The sequence below is a fragment of the Meles meles genome, chromosome 6 (genome assembly GCF_922984935.1).
Source record: "Meles meles chromosome 6, mMelMel3.1 paternal haplotype, whole genome shotgun sequence".
Taxonomy (NCBI): Eukaryota; Metazoa; Chordata; class Mammalia; order Carnivora; family Mustelidae; genus Meles; species Meles meles.
The window spans coordinates 137,788,417-137,807,826 of NC_060071.1; the positions used below are offsets into that span (position 1 = coordinate 137,788,417).

The 19,410-nt window shown below is 41.5% G+C and overlaps 1 protein-coding gene across 4 annotated transcripts in view; it reads right to left on the bottom strand.

The window, feature by feature from the left end:
* Nucleotides 1-19,410, bottom strand: part of PSEN1 (presenilin 1) — a 78,105-nt gene extending 58,695 nt beyond the window's left edge. Inside the window, exons 1-3 of one of the 4 annotated variants that reach the window (XM_046008654.1) lie at nt 19,301-19,410; nt 8,983-9,061; nt 8,763-8,890 (exon numbers count right to left, since the gene is read on the bottom strand). In XM_046008654.1, the coding sequence (XP_045864610.1) occupies nt 8,763-8,837 (75 nt within the window). In that variant the 5' untranslated portion in view covers nt 8,838-8,890; nt 8,983-9,061; nt 19,301-19,410. Of the gene's footprint in view, nt 1-8,750; nt 8,891-8,982; nt 9,062-18,876; nt 19,225-19,300 lie in introns of those variants that run through there. The other 3 variants (XM_046008651.1, XM_046008652.1, XM_046008653.1) reach the window with 3 other exon arrangements.

A 19,410-nucleotide genomic window follows, 5' to 3' on the forward strand; every position in this document is an offset into this window, starting at 1 on the left:
CTCTGCCGCACAGGGTGCCAGCAGCGCAGACGTAACGTGGCGGCAACAGCCGAGAAGCAAGATGGCTAAGGGACGTGTGTCCAGAGACCGCGAAGCCCAGAGAAGCCTCTCACACAAAAGGTGAACTAGTAAGACTCACCTCAGATTTTTATTCACAGACACAAAACAAGTGTTCTTGTTAATGTGAGAAAAACCTGGGAGACTCGTAGGGAACTGGTTTAGAGATACTGGGTGATCAATAAACTCCAAAGGCAGAAACATGAACAAAGTTCTGCTTTTAGGGACTTTACAGACTAGATGGGGTCAACAAGCATCTGTTATCAGTAGCAATTAAGATGTTTTATATGGGTTAGTTTTGTAGATAATCAAAGCTTAAAGGTTGAATCCAAAAACTTTTTTTTTTTTAAAGATTTATTTATTTATTTATTTGACAGAGAGAGATCACAAGTAGATAGAGAGGCAGGCAGAGAGAGAGAGAGAGAGGGAAGCAGGCTCCCTGCTGAGCAGAGAGCCCGATGCGGGACTCGATCCCAGGACCCTGAGATCATGACCTGAGCCGAAGGCAGTGGCTTAACCCACTGAGCCACCCAGGCGCCCCTCCAAAAACTTTTATTATTGTTGAGGAAAATATTCTAAAAAGCATTAAAACATTTCAGTCTTAAGCTGAAGAATGGCTTAGCGGGAAGCCTGCTTCTCCCTCTCCCATTTCCCCTGCTTATGTTCCCTCTTGCTGTGTCTCTCTGTTAAATAAATAAAATCTTAAACGTAAAATAAAAGTTATCTTTTAAGGGGTGCTTGGATGGCATAGTTGGTTATGCATCTGACTCTTGGTTTCAGCTCAGGTCATGATCTCAGGATTGTGGGATCAAGCCCCACGGCGGGTTCTGCACTCAGCAGGGAGACTGCTTGAGATTCTCACTCTCCCTCTGTCCCTTCTCCCATCAAGCTGTTCCTCTAAAATAAATAAATCTTAAAAAAAAAAAAAAAAAAAAAACTCCTCTGCCCTTCCCCCCAGCTTGCTCTAAAATAAGTAAATTTTTAAAAAATAATAAAAATTTTAAAAATACAAAGATTTCTTTTAAAATTATGAGATAAATATATTAGAGAACATCCAGAAAAATAAAAGGGAAAAATCACCAACATCACCAATATTCTCTTTTTATTTTTCTGATGCAGATGTAAGACAATGAATGGAACAGCTAAACTAGCTGGACAACACTGCAGTGTCCTCTATGCTAGTTTAGTTCAGTCTTCCTTTATAAGAGATGGAAAAGCTTTTATCATATTCAGGACTGATAATCTACACTGCAAATTTTTCTCATACTATTTCTTTTTTAAAATTTTATTTATTTGAGAGAGAGAGAGAGAACACGTTGGGGAGTGGCAGGCAGTGGGAGAGGGAGAAGTAGGCTCCCATTCACTGGGGAGCCTGATGTGGGGCTTGATTCTAGGACCCCGGGCCGGGATCATGACCTAAGCCCAAGGCAGACACTTAACCAACTGAGCCACCAGGTGCCCCTCTTAAACTATTTCTAATTCAAAAAATACAAATAAATTTCACTTTTAAAAGGAAAGACTAATTCACCAACTTAAAACATTTCAACTATGCACCATAAACAAACTGAAGCTACAAACCTGGAGAAAATATTTCAGAAGTATAAAGCCAACACGAGATTAGCATCCCTCCTCCCCACGAAAATATACATTTCAAAAAAATCAGTAAGAAAAAGACAACCAAAAAGAAAAAGAAAAGAAAAAAAAAAGGACAAAAGAGAAATGGGCAAAGAACATAAACAGAATTCACAGAAAAGGAAATGCAAATGGGCAATAAGCATAAGGAAAAAAGCTCCACCAACCTTATTAGAAATTAGGGAAATACAATTAAAATAACATGGTGGGCAAGGGGAGGGGACGCCTGGGTGGCTCAGCCTTTAAGTGTGTGCGTTTGGCTTAGGTCATGATCCCAGGGTCCTGGAGTTGAGTCCTGCTCGGCAGGAATCCTGCTTCTCCCTCTCCCCCACTCCCACTGCTTGTATTCCCTCTCACTGTGTCTCTATCAAATTAAACAAATAAAATCTTTAAAAAATAATAATAAAGTAAAATAACATGAGGGATCATTTCAAATCCATCTAACTAATACACACCAAGTCAGACAATACCAAGAACAAGCCAGGATGTAGAGAAATGAAAACTGCTGTACGCTCTTGATATACAACCACTTTGGAAAGCATACTGGCAATCTCTAATGTAGTTTAAGATCCATATACCCAATGGCAGCAATTATCATTGAGAAACTCACACGTGCAGGTTTAATGAATTAGAATGTCATTGAAACACTGTTGGTTACTGTAAAAAAAAACTGGAAACTACTAAATATGTACAAACAAAAAAATACATTTTTACATATTCACAAAATAAAGAGAAAATGAAAAAACTAAAGCTATATGCATCTATCAATGTATCAATTCCAAAAACATATTTTTTCTGTAACATGTACCTACACATTTCAAAAATGTGGTAAATTTTCTACTACAACTTTCACACACAAATACATATATTTATATACTTTCAAAACATGCAAAGTGATATATTAAATATCATTTATGTTCATAAATATAGTATGGTAAATACTAAATTCAGGATAGTAACTACTATTCTGGGAAAAGAAGGTGAATGTGAGAGAGGTGCTTCAATTTTATCTAATTTTTTTTTGTTATAGAACTAGACCATCTGTTCAAAATAATTGCAAAATTTTGTTTTGTTTGGCTCGGATTTTGTTTCTGTAGATCAATATATAACAGAAAAAGAAAAAGCTTAGTGAAAATCTTCAAAAATAAAACATACACAGCAAAAAAGACAAGATATTAAAGTTTAATAAAGTTGGGTGATAGGTACATGGGTGCTTATTATATTATTTGTCATACTTTCTCTATATCCTTAAAATATTTCACAATAAAAATTTAAAAATTTTTTTAAATTTTTTTTTTTTTAAGATTTTATTTTATTTATTTGACAGACAGAGATCACAAGCAGGCAGAGAGAGAGAGAGAGGAGGAAGCAGGCTCCCCGCCGAGCAGAGAGCCCGACGCGGGGCTCAATCCCAGGACCCCGGGACCATGACCCGAGCCGAAGGCAGAGGCCCCAACCCACTGAGCCACCCAGGCGCCCCTAAAAATTTAAAAATTTTTAAATTTAAAAATTTAGACTTTTAAATTAAAAAATACACACACATTATTTTTCAGCTCTCTAATCTCATCAAACTTCAACTCCCTTTACTGTGAATAGGATTACCCATAAGAGCTTACAAAAGGAAAACATCTTTTCTGAGCTAAGGCAGACTATCATGTATCTGCTAAGGATAGAAGAATGAAGCCGCCAGCAACATTTCACTTCTGGAAAGAGAAAAATGTTTTATCTGCGTGAACACTAACACTATATCACTGCAATAATGCTTGAAGTTACACAACAGTCATCTAATTAATTGAGTTAGACTGGGTTAATCAGATCCAAAATGATTTCATTATACTCCTGACAGGGTAATCAACTTGATCCTATTTTCTCAGGACTATCCCAGTTTTAACATTTTATTTATTTATTTGACAGAGAAAGAGATCACAAGTAGGTGGAGAGGCAGGCAGAGCGAGAGGAGGAAGCAGGCTCCCCGCTGAGCAGACAGCCCGATGCCAGGCTCGATCCCAGGACCCTGGACTCATGACCTGAGCCGAAGGCAGAGGCTCTAACCCACTGAGCCACCCAGGTGCCCAGGACTGTCCCAGTTTTAAAACTGAAAGTCTTGTGTTCCAGGGACCTGTCAGTCTCAGGCATACCAGGACAGCTGGCAACCCTAACTCCTGGTCACAACAAAACTGCTGAAAGAGAATCTATGTAGTAAACTATCTTAATTTTACAGATGGGAAAAATGAAGTCCTGAAACTACACACAGCTGTTTCAAAGGACAACTGGATCAAAGTTAGTTCTTTCCTGTGAGGGATCTATTTGTACATCACTCAGTCATAACCCCTAAATGCCAATTCATCAGTGTTGAATAGCTTTCAGTATCTGGTTATCCTCATATATCTTTCCCAAACTCAAAGGACTGCCTCATAAAAGGAATTCAAGACTAGGGATGTTACTGACCTTGGAGGGAGATACTGAGTAGAGGAAAGGAATAATAAGTCCATTTCTTGACACTGATATTTGAATAAATTCTGTAGGAAAGTTACTTTCTTTCCAGTTTCAGAAATATTTTTAAGTGAATGCTCATTTCTTTTTGTAATATTTAATGTAAAATAGCCTATTTGTATACTCTAGAGGATATACTCATATAGAGATGCACCTTATTAGACCTTAATAGCACTTTAATTCAAAGAAGGGGACGACTGAAGGAAAATCTGCTCGCTTATGGTGAATGTCCCCAAAATGTAAGGCCCTAGAACTAATGTTTGTTAACAGTACCTTGCAGAGAGTCCAACATACTAAAGACACTCAAGATGCTAGTTTCCTTTCCCGAGCAGTGTGGAAAGATTGCAACTTTCTATATCTCTCAATTTCCTGGATTCCTCTTAACTAGCCACTGTGCAAATGAAGAATTAAGTCTGATAAAGCTTTTTTATGCCTGCAGAGGCTTGTCTTCATGTACTTGTATTTAACAAATCCAGGATCCAAGAGGAGAAATAAAAGAGCTGCTTTCAATTAAGCCACAAAAACAGGCATCTACATTCATTACCCCCATTTTTTCATAACACTGAAGCATATACACAATGGCTTCTTTATAGCCATAAAAGCTAACAATGAGATTCTTTTCCTTTTTCTTTGGGTTTCTTTTTTTAAATACATTGGTACAAAATGAATATACACTTAGTGCTTTCTTTCCCCAGAATTTTATTCATACGTATGTGAACGTAGTATCTCCTTTCAGTATTCTAACATTTTTCTGGGGTAAGAGATAGTTGGGAGAACAGAAAGAACACTGGAGGAAGTCTGAAATTAGAAAGTACAGTTTTATGTTCCAGGTCTGTCATTTAACTTTCTATGTGATCCTGGACAAGCATTTAAACTATAAAAGGGGAATAGGGCACCTGGCTGGCTCAATTGGTTAAGTGCCTGACTCTCGATTTCAGCTCAGGTCATGATCTCAGGGTCCTGGGATTGAGCCCTGCCTCAGCCTCTGTGCTCAGGCTTGGCAGCTAGCCTCCTTGAGGATTCTCTCTCTCTGCCCTGCCCTCTGCTCTCTCTCCACCAACCCCCTCAAATAAATAGATCTCTCTTTCTTAGTATTTTATTTACTTATTTGAAAGAGAGAAGTGAGAGCGAGCACGAGCATGTGAGCATGCACAAGCTGGAAAAGAGGCAGAGAGAGGGAGAAGCGGACTCCCCACTGAGCAGTGAGCCTGATGTGGGGCTCAATCCCAGGACCCTGGGATCATGACCTGAGCCGAAGGCAGATGCTTAAGCAACTGAGTCCCCCAGGTGCCCCATAAATAAATAAATCAAAATAAAATAAAACAGGACTAATACCTATCCAATGGTAACTGGAAAGTATGAGAATGTATACAGAAGATCTTTTTAGTTGTAGATGACATTTTTTTTTTTTTAGTTTGAGAGAGAGAGCAGAGTGTTCAAGAAAGAACACAAGTTGGGGTGGGAAGGGCCAGACGGAGAGGGAGAAGCAGACTCCCCAGTAAGGCCTGATGCGGGGCTCGATCCCAGGACCCTGGATCATGACCCAAGTCAACGGCAGACTCTTAACTGACGGAGCCACCCAGGCACCCCCACAGAAGATATTTTTGAGAAGATAAATAAAAGATAAACCTATTTAATGTCACATTATCAAATGGCAGGGTTAAAATTAAATAAATCAGGCATGATATTCTGAGCAGTGGTGCCCTAAGAGATCTGGAAGGTACCACTGAGAACATTAGCACTAAGACTTACTAATATTACATAAGTATATGTAATTATCAGTAAAAATCCTTTGTCAATTGTACCTCCTCTAGAGCACCCTTTATTTTAATATGTTAGTCACTAAGGTGTTAAAAAAAAAAAAAAAAAAAGGCCGTCCAAAAAATTACCATGGATGCCCCACAAAACCTGAGGGTGAGGGATGTAAGTAACACTGCATTAGTAATGGGGAGCTCACTGCGTACCAAGCAGTGCTCTTGGAGCTGGGGATTCAGGTTTACACGGCAGAGGGAGGCAGGCAAACACAAGAAGGAAGTAGACAGCATACCAGAAATACTAGATAAGTGCTTCGCACAAGGAAAGCAGAGACAGGGTGTAAGGGGTGGCAGGGAAGCGCTGCTGAGGAAGGCAAGGCCTCACTGACAATGTCACTAAGGAGGAGACCTAAATTAATCAAATGAAGGGAGACATCTGAGAAGATTGGGAGAATAATCCAGGACCCAGAGACAGAACTGAGGAAGCAGTCAGGGAGAGAAAGGGTGCTGAGAGATAAAAGATAAGATAGACAGGGGGCACCGGATGGGGAGGTTAAAATAAGACCTCAGGGTCACCTGGGTGGCTCAGTGGGTTAAAGCCTCTGCCTTTGGCTCGGGTCATGATCCCAGGGTCATGATCCCACATCAGGCTCTCTGCTCACCCGGGAGCCTGCTTCCTCCTCTCTCTCTGCCTATTTGTGATCTCTCTGTCAAATAAATAAAATCCTTAAAAAAAACAAAAACAAAAAAAACAAAAACAAAAAAAACACCTCAGACCAAATTTTATTCTGAGATGAGACCCCTGTGAGAGGTTTGGGACGCATAAGTGACATATACCTGTTTAATTGTGGAATCTTTTGTTCAAATGGATCCACAAGATAAAAGATAAAACAGGAGCTTCTCTAGCTAAGGAAGCGGTACCCAGAGACTTAGTTGGGGCTGTCCCCACTTTCCCTCTCTCAAATAACAGTTTAAAGATGATTACAAAGTCTGTAGTATCCAAACTACCAAAAACTTCATGATCTGGCCTCATCCTAAAAAAAGCTATTCCTAGGGCACCTGGGTGGCTCAGTGGGTTAAAGCCTCTGCCTTCCACTCAGGTCATGATCTCAGGGTCCTGGGATCAAGCCCCGCATCAGTCTCTCTGCTCAGCAGGGAGCCTGCTTCCTCCTCTCTCTCTGCCTACTTGTGATCTCTGTCTGTCAAATAAATAAATAAAATCTTTAAAAAAAAAAAAAAGCTATTCCTAGGAAATAGCAAAAAGGAGCAAATCAAGAAACTGCTGCAAACGTGTTCCCACAAAAACCAGTCTTTGTAACACCCATTGTCCACCAGGTACCAAGAAAGCAACAGCTCCTCTCCTCTCGCTTCCCCCACACACCCCTCAGGCTACATGCTCCCCTTTACAGCTTGTGTTCCCTTTCAGGGCTTCCCCCATAATCATTTTATCTTGATTTCACTTGATTTAAAATGTTTTGGCAGTACAGTGTGATCTGCCTCTGATGACATATCTCTGGATACAGCCTCCCTGTCTATTTATATTTTAGGAAAATTCTCCCTGCACTAGTGATATTTCTTGCATCAGTGGTGATATCCTGGTCTGCTCTGTTCTAATCTTAGCCATCCATCAAAGTCTACTTTGTGAAGTCTCTTCCTCACATGTTGACCCTTGACTGGAATCCTAAATATTAGTCTGAAGGGAACTTCCAGGCTATCCAGTTGCTGCTCTAGCTCACTGCTCATTCCACAGACTAACCAGACTAATCCTTTGCAGATCTGGTTGGCAGTCTTCCAGCTTCTGTGACTGCTTTTAGTGACAAGATAACACTACACCACACCCTTTCAGATGTACGGTAAATTGTGAGACAACTCTTTTTTTTTTATTGACCCAGAACCGGTTTCCTTCCACCACTGGTTCTGCTTCTGGTTTTAATAAAGGGAAGGGTGACCCCAGGCCACCCAACCCGACCCCTTGCAGCCTGCATAGTTTATAGTTGGCCTTGTTGTTTTCCCCAATTCTGGTCGACCTCTAAAAATCCTATCCATTTGCCAGCCATCTCACAGGCCATTTGTGGGGTCTACATTCTATCTATAAATGACTAGCTATCAGAGTTGCAGGCTGATTTGATGTCTGTGTCCCATGCCACTGGTTACACACACACCCCTTTTTTTAAGATTTTATTTATTTATTTGACAGAGAGATCACAAGTAGACAGAGAGGCAGGCAGAGAGAGGGGGGAAGCAGACTCCCTACTGAGCAGAGAGCCCCATGCAGGGCTCGATCCCAGGACCCTGGACTCATGACCTGAGCCGAAGGCAGAGGCTTTAACCCACTGAGTCACCCAGGCACCCCTATGCCCCTTTCTTGATTCTCTCCCTTGAACTCTCTTAGGATTTCTACACTTAGCCTTGTCATGTGCATTCTGTCAGTGAGCATTTACTGGGCATTGTCAGGAACCACGATAGGCACTGAAAAAGTGAGAACCATGAAAGGCACTGAAAAAATAAAAGCAAATAAAATGTCCTCAACCCATGGTAGAGTAAGAGCAATACAGGTGAAATAATAAACAGCTGGGGAAGCTGGAGAAGGCTTTAATGGAGGAGGCAATATTCGAGGCAGGGAGGAAATGTACCAACACCCATGTCTCACACAGCCTTGTGTCCCCAGCACTAAATGGTACAATGCTTTACCATCAGTTTAAGTTCAGCAAATAGGGAAACTCGGAGAAGTAGAGAAAGTCTGCTCAGCCCCCTCAGCCTCTCTTGGACATGAGAAAAGTCGGGCAAGGGCAATTTCAGAGGCTGATACTGTACCTGGCTACGTACAGTATTGCTCGGGTGGTTGTCCTCGGACATCTGTGCATTCTGGAAGTAGGACAAGGGTGCAGGTAACTCTGTCATTGGAGCAACCGTACAGAAATACTTTTTCACAGAAAACAAAGCCTCTTGGGGTTCTGAAAAGGGAAAAAGAAAATAATCCTTTGTGCATTACAATTATACTTTCATTTTTAAACACTTTTGTAAATTACATTCAACAAAAACAAACCTTTCTTTCATGTGTTCTTCTCCAGGCCAAGCTTTCTAAGGACCTCACAGGCTGTCACTTGTGGGCTTCCGGATTAGGTCTGAAATAGGATTTTACCAGGTCACCCAGAGTAAATCTATTCACACCAATCAAGTACTTAGAATATTTCTGTATTTGTAATTTGTAAGCCTGAAACGTATTCATCTGCCATCAACTTCAAGTGACAAACTTTTGTTAGCTCAAGATATCTCTTTGGTAATCAGTAGGTCTACTTGAGATACCAAATACTTTTAATCAGAAAATATCTAATGATTTCAGATTTAAAGCAAACAGGAGCTAAATGATGTTAAAGAAAGTTCTCATCAACATTCCTTTTTCTATGCTAATTCAACCTAAGTTTTCTATCTCCATAAAACTGTCTAGTGCTTTTACTTTGGCAAAATTTTGTCATCTCATTTTAACCTTACCAAAATGCCCAAGCCCAGGTAAACATGTAACATACCTGTTTTACAAAAGCAGAAGAGAACCTAAGTTCACAGACTTGCTTAAAATCACACAACTGGGCAGACCAGGACAAAAATCACAGACTCCTAACTCCGAGCCTTAGGTCTCTCCCTTGCATCCTGGCACAGCCTTATTTACACACATCATTCGGTCTCCCAGAGTTCACTCTCCTAGTGGGGTGGGAGATGGGGGAGGGGAGACGACACACATTCCCATTTGCTGTCTGCCTTAATTTCAACTTGACTTTCTTCTTTTTAAATTCATTTTAGAGGTAGAATTCAGGGATTCATCAGTTGCATATAACACCTAGTACTCATTATATCAAGTGTCCTCCTTAATGCCCATCACCCAATTACCCCTTCCCTCCAACCCCCACCTCCCTTCCAATAATCTTGTTTGTTTCCCAGAGTTCAGAGTCTTTTTTTTTAAGATTTTATTTATTTATTTATTTGACAGAGATTACCAGTAGGCATAGAGAGAGAGAGAGAGGAGGAAGAAGGCTCCCTGCTGAGCAGAGAGAGCCTGATGCAGGGTTTGATCCCAGGACCCTGGGATCATGACCTGAGCTGAAGATAGAGGCTTTAACCCACTGAGCCACGCAGGCGCCCCCAGAGTTCAGAGTCTTTTATGGTTTGCCTCCCTCTCAATTTTCATCTTATTTTATCTTTCCTTCCCTTCCCCTATGTTCATCTGTTTTGTTTCTTAAATTCTACACATTAGTGAAATCATATGGCATTTGTCTTTCTGTGACTGGCTATGTCACTTAGCATAATACTCTCTAGTTCCATTCAATTTTCCTTTTCATAGAAAGTCTTCAGAAATACAGAAGGAAAGAAATCTGTTCGTGTGTCTAAGCAATATTCTCACTCACAGTGACTAAAACATTACCATGTACACACTCACATGAAAGTATCTTGTCAAACTCCTATTTCATTTTCACTTTCAACTTCAGGATCCTTGATCCTCTAAATACTATTTTTATAGTCTAGTGATTTTTTTTTTCATCAAAAACACAGAAAGCAAGTTAAAAAACAAACAAGGAAAGTAACTTTTCTCTAGTATTGAGTTCAAATTAATTCTTAATTACACATACGTCTAGATCATTTAAACCATGACAAATTTTTAATCAAGGTACGCTTCCCTTCTATCCCACACAGTTTTCTATACCATGCCAACCTTTCTTGTCCCTTCCAGCTTCAGCCCATGGTTAACTGGCATGGATCAAGGGACTGCAAATTAATACTAAGACACAATTAATGTAAGTTTGTTTTAAAATAAAGCGAATTAAAAATACAAATAGAGAACACTTACTTTTATGGTGGTTATTTGCTCAAAGGGGGATGTGGGAAGTTTTGGGGAGTATTGGTAATGTTTTGTTTCTCAATCTGAGTGCGAGTTACACAGGGATTTCAGTCTGGGAAGATGCACTGAGCTGTACCCCCACGATGTGTACCTTGCTATATACTTCAATTTTATACTCAGAGATTTTTGTAGACATAAACCTATATGTATGGTTATTCATACCATTGGTCCTAACTTTCTTTTAAGATTTTATTTCTTTATATGTCAGAGAGAAAGAGAGAGAGACGGAGCACAAGCAGGGGGAGTGGCATGCAGTGGGAAAAGCAGGCTTTCCACTGAGCAAGGAGCCGGACACAGGACTCGATCCCAGAACCCTGGGATCATGACCTGAACTGAAGGCAGACACTTAACCAACTGAACCACGCAGGCTTCCCTAGTCCTAACTTTTAAATGAATAAAATTGAGTCTTGGCAGCATGTATATTAACTTACCCAAAAGACAGGTGGAATGCCAATAGAACAAATATATTTTCTAAGTACAACAGTACTGAGTGAGAGTAAATGTTCTGACTTACACTTCTAATTTTTTTTTTTGTAAAGATTTATTTATTTGACAGAGAGAGACACAGCAAGTGAGGGAACACAAGCAGGGGGAGTGGGAGGGAGAAGCAGCCTTCTTGTAGAGCAGGGAGCCTGATGCAGGGCTCCCTCAGCTGGAAGGCAGATGCTTAACAACTGAGCAACCTAGGCGCCCCCCCCTTTAAAAACATTTTATTTACGCTTCTAAGATTTTATTTTAATTTAATTTTTTAAGGTTTTATTTATTTATTTGACAGACAGAGATCACAAGCAGGCAGAGAGGCAGGCAGAGAGAGGAGGAAGCAGGCTCCCCACAGAGCAGAGAGCCCGATGTAGGGCTTGATCCCAGGACCCCAGGACCATGACTCGAGCCAAAGGCAGAGGCTTCAACCCACCGAGCCACCAAGGCACCCTTATGCTTCTAAGACTTTTAAAAGTTGATTATCTAATTGAAATTTTGATATTGATGTAGCATTAATGGCCAGCAAACAGAGTACATATTATCCCTTCTTTACCATAAAAATATTTAGTACAGTACCTACTACTGCAGCTAACCCAGAAATGCCATAGGATGGCAAACAGAAAAAGCTGTACTTGGTTTCTCCTACTGGCTGCCCTGAAGACTATACCGTATCATTTGAAGTACACCTCTATTACAAAAAAACCCTTAGAAATCTGTCATTAATATTCCTAATTTGATCCCTTAGAAACAAAATAACAAATAAGATAGTGTTAGCCAAATGAAACAAGCAAAGGAAGCAAGAAAGGGGCATGTAGGCAAAAATAAAAAGTAAATAAAGAAAAAAAAAGTAAATACATTACATTTACAGATAAAATAGAAGAAAAGTGACTGTCCGTTGACTAAAGAGGAGTTTACTGGATGTTTATTTATATCAAAACTCAGACAGACACTGAGAGGATTTACCTAATTATATTCGCTTCACCCACTTTCCATATGAAAACAATGTGGCACAGAGAAGCTACTCACTTGCCCAAGGTCACATCTAGTGAGCAAAGGAGCGAAGTAAAGGCTCACATAGTATGCTATGTTGCCTCTGTGTAAAACCATCCCTGCTCTTTAGGAGTTTACAATGAGCACTAAGTTATATTGAGCTAGGAGGGGAAAAAAAGTACATACAGACAGAGAGCGAGGAGATTTTTACTACTACTAAAATTGCTGCTTAGAAGTAAACATCTTTGAAAAAGTAGTAAATGAGATCTTAAACTTCAATGACTGATCTATCAATTAAAAATTGAAGTGTCAAAAGCATCCCTAATATATAGTCCTAGTATTTATATATTTATAGGATTTTATTTATCTATTTGACGGAGAGAGAGAGCACAAGCAGGGGGAGCAGCAGGCAGGGGCAGAGGGAGAAGCAGGCTCCCTGCTAAACAGGGCCCGATCCCAGGACCCTGGAATCCTGACCTGAGTTGAGGGCAGATGCTTAACCGACTGAGCCACCCAGGCTTCCCCACTAGTATTTATTTAAAAAAATAAGTTGTAGTGAGAATCTGGTCATTTTAATTTGGTTTCCATTATTAGGCCTTACTGGACAGGATCTGTTCAGCTATCACAAGAAACCACCCAAACTGGTTATCATACTGATTGATATTATTGATTTTGGAAGAAATCAACAATACCGTGGTCACTTTAGCATATCCTGATAGCATTTTCAAAGGCACATCTGTATTTACATGTGAAAACTAAGGGTCAGGAAAGGTGAACGAATTTGGCAGTGCTGGATTATGAGGCAAGTAACATCAGTTCCAGAATCCAGGTGTTCTGATGCCCAGCCCACGTTTTTTCCAGTTCAATTAGGGAAAGCTCATGCTTCCACTAACGCTTTGAAGATCATAACACTACAGGGTGATCCTTTCCTTCCCCTCCAGGGAGGGAAGAGCTGCTCTTTACATGGAGCTTAGTAGGAAGCAGAGTCAAGTAACGGGCTAGGTCTTCAGTCAGGCCTGAAACAAACAAACATTGTTGGTACAAAGAAAGGCACAGGCAAAGCCCGATTTGATTCTGGTCCAGTAACAGCTGAAAACAATTGATGACTGCATGGAAGAGGCCAGAAGGCTGTCTGTCCAGGCAGCAAGGCAAAAGACACTCGTTGATTTTATAACATTCTTAGCATTCTTGCCCTGAAAACAAAAGATAGCTGCTGGGAAGTGAGGATCTTGTGACCTGGACTGCAAAGGGAGGAGAGACAGAACCAGAGTTGGCTGTTTTCTCTCTGGCCACCTGCTAAAGATTTTCTGAGACTGACAGAGCATAACACTGGAATTCACTGCCATCCATTTTCTTTTTGTCAAGACACTTGCTAAATCAGATAAAAGGAAAAAGAAATCTTTCTCTGATGGGCAACTACAATTTCTATTATACACAAAGAAACTAAAACAACAACAACAACAACAACAAAAACCCCCCAAAACCCAGGAGAATATGAATAATCTCAAAGCTTCCGATGTGCTGAATTTAAATCTTAATCTACGAAAAACCTATCCATCAGCACTTCAAAAAGTATCAAGGAAGCAAAGCTCTCCCTCTGCCTGCCACTCCCCCCACCCCGCGCTTGTGCTCAAGCATGCCTACTCTCTCTCTGACAAATAGATAAAAATTAAAAAGAAAAAAAGAAAACCACGAAATGTTTAAGTATCTTTGTATTGTGATGTCAAGAGGTTTTTAGGTTTCAAATGAACTTGTGATTTATTCTTTTTCCATGAAAGTTGATTTAATCAGCCTTAGTGTTACCTTGACAGCTTCTTCCTGCACAGCCTAAGTGCTGACTGCACGAATGGGCTGGGAGAGCCTCTACTTGAGTTTTCAAAAGCTCACATCCAGTAATAAATGTAACCAATCCCCAAACTGCATTCATAGTTAGTTAAATAAAAATAATTTGAAATTAACTTACAACTTCAGGAATATATGCTGGAAGGACTCTGAATTTCAAGAGACTGGGGAGCAAATAAGCTCCCCAGTCCTACAAGAGGCTCTGTGAAGGTGGTAGACTCTAAAAAGAGCAAGGATAGTGATCCATCTATTTGGTGATTTTTTTCTTTCTTCCATCCCACTCCACTTCTGTGAGCCATCTGTGGTAGATTAGATTATTATTCAGCAAATATTCACTCCCTCCCCAGGCAACCCTGAGAGAGAAATATATTTCTCCGCTCCAGTGATGCTGGGCTTGGCTCTGAGACTTGCTTTGGCTTCAAGGTGGGAGCAGTCTACTAGCCACCCCATGCCTTTTGGCACAATAATCTGACTTGCTTTGGTCCAAGGGGTCTCAGCAGATGTAGCACACCCAGCCACCTGAACTGTGCTTCTGCAGTTGGACTTAACTGATTCTTTCAGTTCAGCTGTCGCCTTGGGATGAGCTTACCATGGGTAGTCACTGCCCCTTCAGCCTGGGCCCCAGAATAAAAGATGCAAAACAGAATTGCCCTCGCTGATCCATAGTCCTATACCTTGAAGCAAAGCCCCAAGTCAGAACAAACACTCTTTAAAGCACTGGGTTTGGGGGAGGTCTGTTACATGGAATTACTATAACTGTTTTAAAGTAATAATAGTTACATGAGCTCAGAAGATGCAATGAAAATGAAGACGTACAAATCCAGGATTCTCTATCTGAAACCCTCAGGACTAAGTGTTTTTAGAATTCATATTTTTCTCAGATTTTATACAGGTATAAATACTGTGTTTTAAAATGCCCTCTCAAGGTCATAGATAGAACCACAAAATCAAACACATTAATAAGTATACAGTGAAACATATAAATAATCTTAAATTGCATTAATAGGTTCAGGTTAGAGTTTTCTGTCAAATGAATTACAAAAAGTCTTTCAGTTTTTTCAGCTGCTTTTGGACTTCATAATTATAAATATGAGACTATGGTCCTGTACTATCAGTATATATAGTAATTATAAAGAATCTTTCCCCAAGAGACCTTAACTTTCTTTTTTTTTTTTTTTTAAGATTTTATTTATTTATTTGACAGACGAGATCACAAGTAGGCAGAGAGGCAGGCAGAGAGAGAGGAGGAAGCAGGCTCCCCACAGAGCAGAGGGCCCGACGCGGGGCTCGATCCCAGGACTCTGGGATCAGGACCTGAGCTGAAGGCAGAGGATTTAACCCACTGAGCCACCCAGGCGCCCCAAGAAACCTCTACTTTCAATAAGCCTACATGAAAGGTATGATCACTCCCAGTTTGTCTCAAATTCGCTGCGGAAATGGACTGAATACAATCAATCTTTATTTTTTTTTTTTTAAGATTTTTTAAATTTATTTATTTGACAGAGAGATCACAAGTAGGCAGAGAGGCAGGCAGAGAGAGAGAGGAGGAAGCAGGCTCCCCGCTAAGCAGACAGCCCGATGTGGGGCTCGATCCCAGGACCCTGAGATCATGACCTGAGCCCAAGGCAGAGGCTTTAACCCACTGAGCCACCCAGGCGCCCCTACAACTAATCTTTAAAGGAAACATGACTACTCACACCTAATTAATTTATAAATCATTGGTTATACTCAGCAATGCTTGCATTCGTGTGCTTTAGATCAGTTTAAGGAACTGTACAGGGCACTATAAAAAACAAATATTAATACTCTTTAATCAACCAACACTTAACTGGGTTTTTTCTACAAAACCAGACATTGTGATAGGTGCTGGGGATGCTACTAGCAGGTAATACTTTTGTTTACTTAAGAAGCTTACTTTCTAGAGGAGGAGTCAGACAAGTATATATTTATATTAATTACATGTTGCAATAAAAATATTTTAGATGGGAGTGCCTGGGTGGCTCAGTCAGTTAAGTACCTAGCTTTGGCTCAGGTCATGATCCCAGGGTCCTGGGATGGAGTCCCATATTGGGCTCCCTGCTCAGGGGAAAGTCTGCTTCTCCATCTCACTCTCCTCCCCCTGTGCTTTCTCTTTCAAATAAATAAAATCTTAAAAAAAAAAAAAAAGGAAAAGAAATATTTTAGACGTAGAGCGCCTGGGTGGCTCAGTCAATTGAGGCCTGAACTCCTGATTTCAGCTGTCATGATCTCAGGACTGTGAGATCGTTCCCCACAGCTGGGCTCCCCACTTAGCAAACGAGTCTGCATATCCTTCTCCTTCTGCTCCTCCCCTTGCCCGTGCGCTCGCTCTCTCAAAATAAATAAATAAATAATTTAAAAGATATTTTAAATGTACTGGGTTACATAAATTATATTATTCAAATTAATTTTATCTATTTCCTTTTATTATAAATAAAACGTGTTTATTAAAAAGTTTTAAATTAACATTTGTAGCTCACACAGTTGGTTGTTTTTTTTTTTTTAAGACTGTATTTATTTTTGAGAGAGAGAAAGCAAGCACAAACCGAGGGAGGGGGGAATAGATGGAGAAGCAGACTCCTCGCTGAGCAGGGGGAGCCTAATGCAGAGCTTGATCCCAGGACCCTGAGATCATGACCTGGGCCCAAGGCAGATGCTTAACCGACTGAGCCACTCAGGTGGCCCACTCCACAGTTTCTATCAGACAGTGCTGCTCTAAATCTTCAACTCTTTTAGCTATACCCGCCCAGATACTAAAAATCCCTTACAGTCTTTTCCTTCCCAAAGCTTCCCTTCCTTCCTGAGCCTTTGACACTGCACTACGGAGGTTTTCTTCCCATCACTAATTCTCCTCAGCCGGTCCCTCTCACCCTTCTCCCACTCCTTCACTGTAAGTGGTCTGCCTGGGCCTCTTTATTTCCTTCCTTTCAGCAGGCATCTCCTCCATTGCTCCAACATCAACTAGTAAGTCTATTTAAATTACTTATTTACAGTTCCAGGCCTGTCCATGAGACAGCTTCACATGCTGGCAATTCAAAAGTGATACTTCCAAACCACTTCCTCATCTTCCTCTCTAGACTAGTTCTTTGCATCTGACTTCCTTATTTCTACAATCATCTCTACCATTCCTCAAACTTAAAGCCTTCTAGCCAACTCTACAGTTTAGCCCTTGCTTTTCAATTAGCCGTTCATGGTTTTCCTGTTATTTATTACGATTTTATTTATTTATTTATTTGTGGGGGAGGACAGAGAGAGAGAGCATGAGCAGGGGTGGGGGAGCTTAGGAAAAGGGAAAAGCAGACTCCCCACTAAGCAGGGAGCCTGCTACAGGGCTCAATCCCAGGACCCGGGATCATGACCTGAGCCAAAGGCAGACACTTAACCAACTGAGCCACCCAGGTACCGCGTTTTTTTTTCTCCTAAGCCTCTGTCATCACCAAAGATCAAACTCTCATCTTATCTCACCTGAATTATGTAAAAGTCACCTCAATTCTCTCATCCACTCTAGCCCCCACTATCAGATTAATGTGCCTAAAGTTCTGAGCACAAAAGCCCCACTCTTAACACACCTTCCAAATCTGCCTAACATCTATCACATGAAGGAGTAGTAGTAGTAGAGTTTTTGGAAAGGTTTTTCAGAATATGTCGTAAAAAGGCTCCCCTGTAATATGCAGTATTAGTGGGAAAGCAGGAGCAGAGAGAGTCTGCATCTGAGAGAAGAAGAGGACCACATATGCTATGGCAACAGAAAAATGCTGTATTTTCCTGCTAGGGTGGTTTTCAGAGATCAACTTCACTCCTCCGGTTCCCCCAAAATGGAAATTCATGCAGCAGTCTAGGACTAATTGCAGGCATTAACTTAAAATTCAGCAATAAATCACATCCACTCAGTAGAAAGTATACCCAGAACTGTGGGAACTGTCTACCCAAGGACCAGGAACAGAATGGAACACCAGAGGATAGATACCACTTCTGTTACCTACTGGGAGGAGGGGAGATGGGGCGGGAAGGAATCCGTACACTCAGTAAGTATGAGCCTTTTCTTGTAGTTAAGCGTTTATTAGACGGCAGTGGGAGGAACCTTAAGTTGGTTGAACTCTGCAAATGAATTAAGAAGTAAAACAGGCTTTTGCAGGTGACTTAAATTAGTCAAATGCAACTAGATCCAATCTACTTTCCTGTTTTATTTTCCTTCATAACAGTTAATGTTCAGAGTGGGTCACTGGACGCTTGCGATTCAGAGAGTCCCTGTTGGTAATACATCCTCTGATTATGATGCCCTATCCACTTCCACGCCAGGGGTGAAAACCTTTCCACTGTAAAAGATAATTCCAATAAGATTCCCTGACCAGGTGTGATCTCTACCTGCCTCAAACGTCAGAAAATGTTGCGAGCTTTACAGTGTGCTCTGTCATATTGTCATTATACATACCATAGTTTTTGCACCCTATTCTCATCTCCCAGAGTAAACCCCGAATACTATATTCAGCTTGTCCAAAGCAGGCAGCAAATGCTTTTAAAATTATTAAATTAGTCTCCTACAATAGAAGATTATTTATTTGAAAAGAACCTGAGCGCGAAGAAAATGCAAGTATCTAAGACACATGCAAAGCACTGAACATTATGCCTCGCGACAGTCCCAACCAAGGCAAAAGCATCAGACCCTGTTCTCCGCCTCGAACATAAGACATGAGGGACTTAGCCCTGAGTGCCACTCACTTCCTCGGACAAGGACACACTCAGGGCATGAGGCGCGGAGTTTCACCAGTTGCTCAACCAGACCCAGGGCAAGGCGCTTCCTCTTTCTCCTGCTCCACTCCAGTCAAGACAGTCAGTCCCGGCCCCCGGCACCTGCGTCCTGAAACGTCTTCGGGAAACCAGCACTTCCGGACCTAGCCTCCGGAGGGGAATCGCTCTTTAACCTGATCGCGCGCTGCGCCCGGAGTCGGAGAAACGGGCCGCCCCTGCTCGTTCCCCACACGGGGTTCCTCGGTGTCCGCCCGGCCGCGCCCCGCTCCTCATCCTCGAGGACACCAGCTGCGCCGCCCGGGCGGCGACAAAGGGCCGGGCCCTACCCGCGACCGCCGGTGTACAAACCGAGTGAGGGGCGTCTTCCCCTCTCCCCGAACTCCCCATTACGCACCTACTCTTCCCTTGCCGCCGCCACCCGCCGCTCGCAGGGAAAGCTCCTTCCCGAGCAGCCGCTGTTTTGTTTCCGATGTGAAATCGCGGCCTCTATAGCTGCCCGGCCCA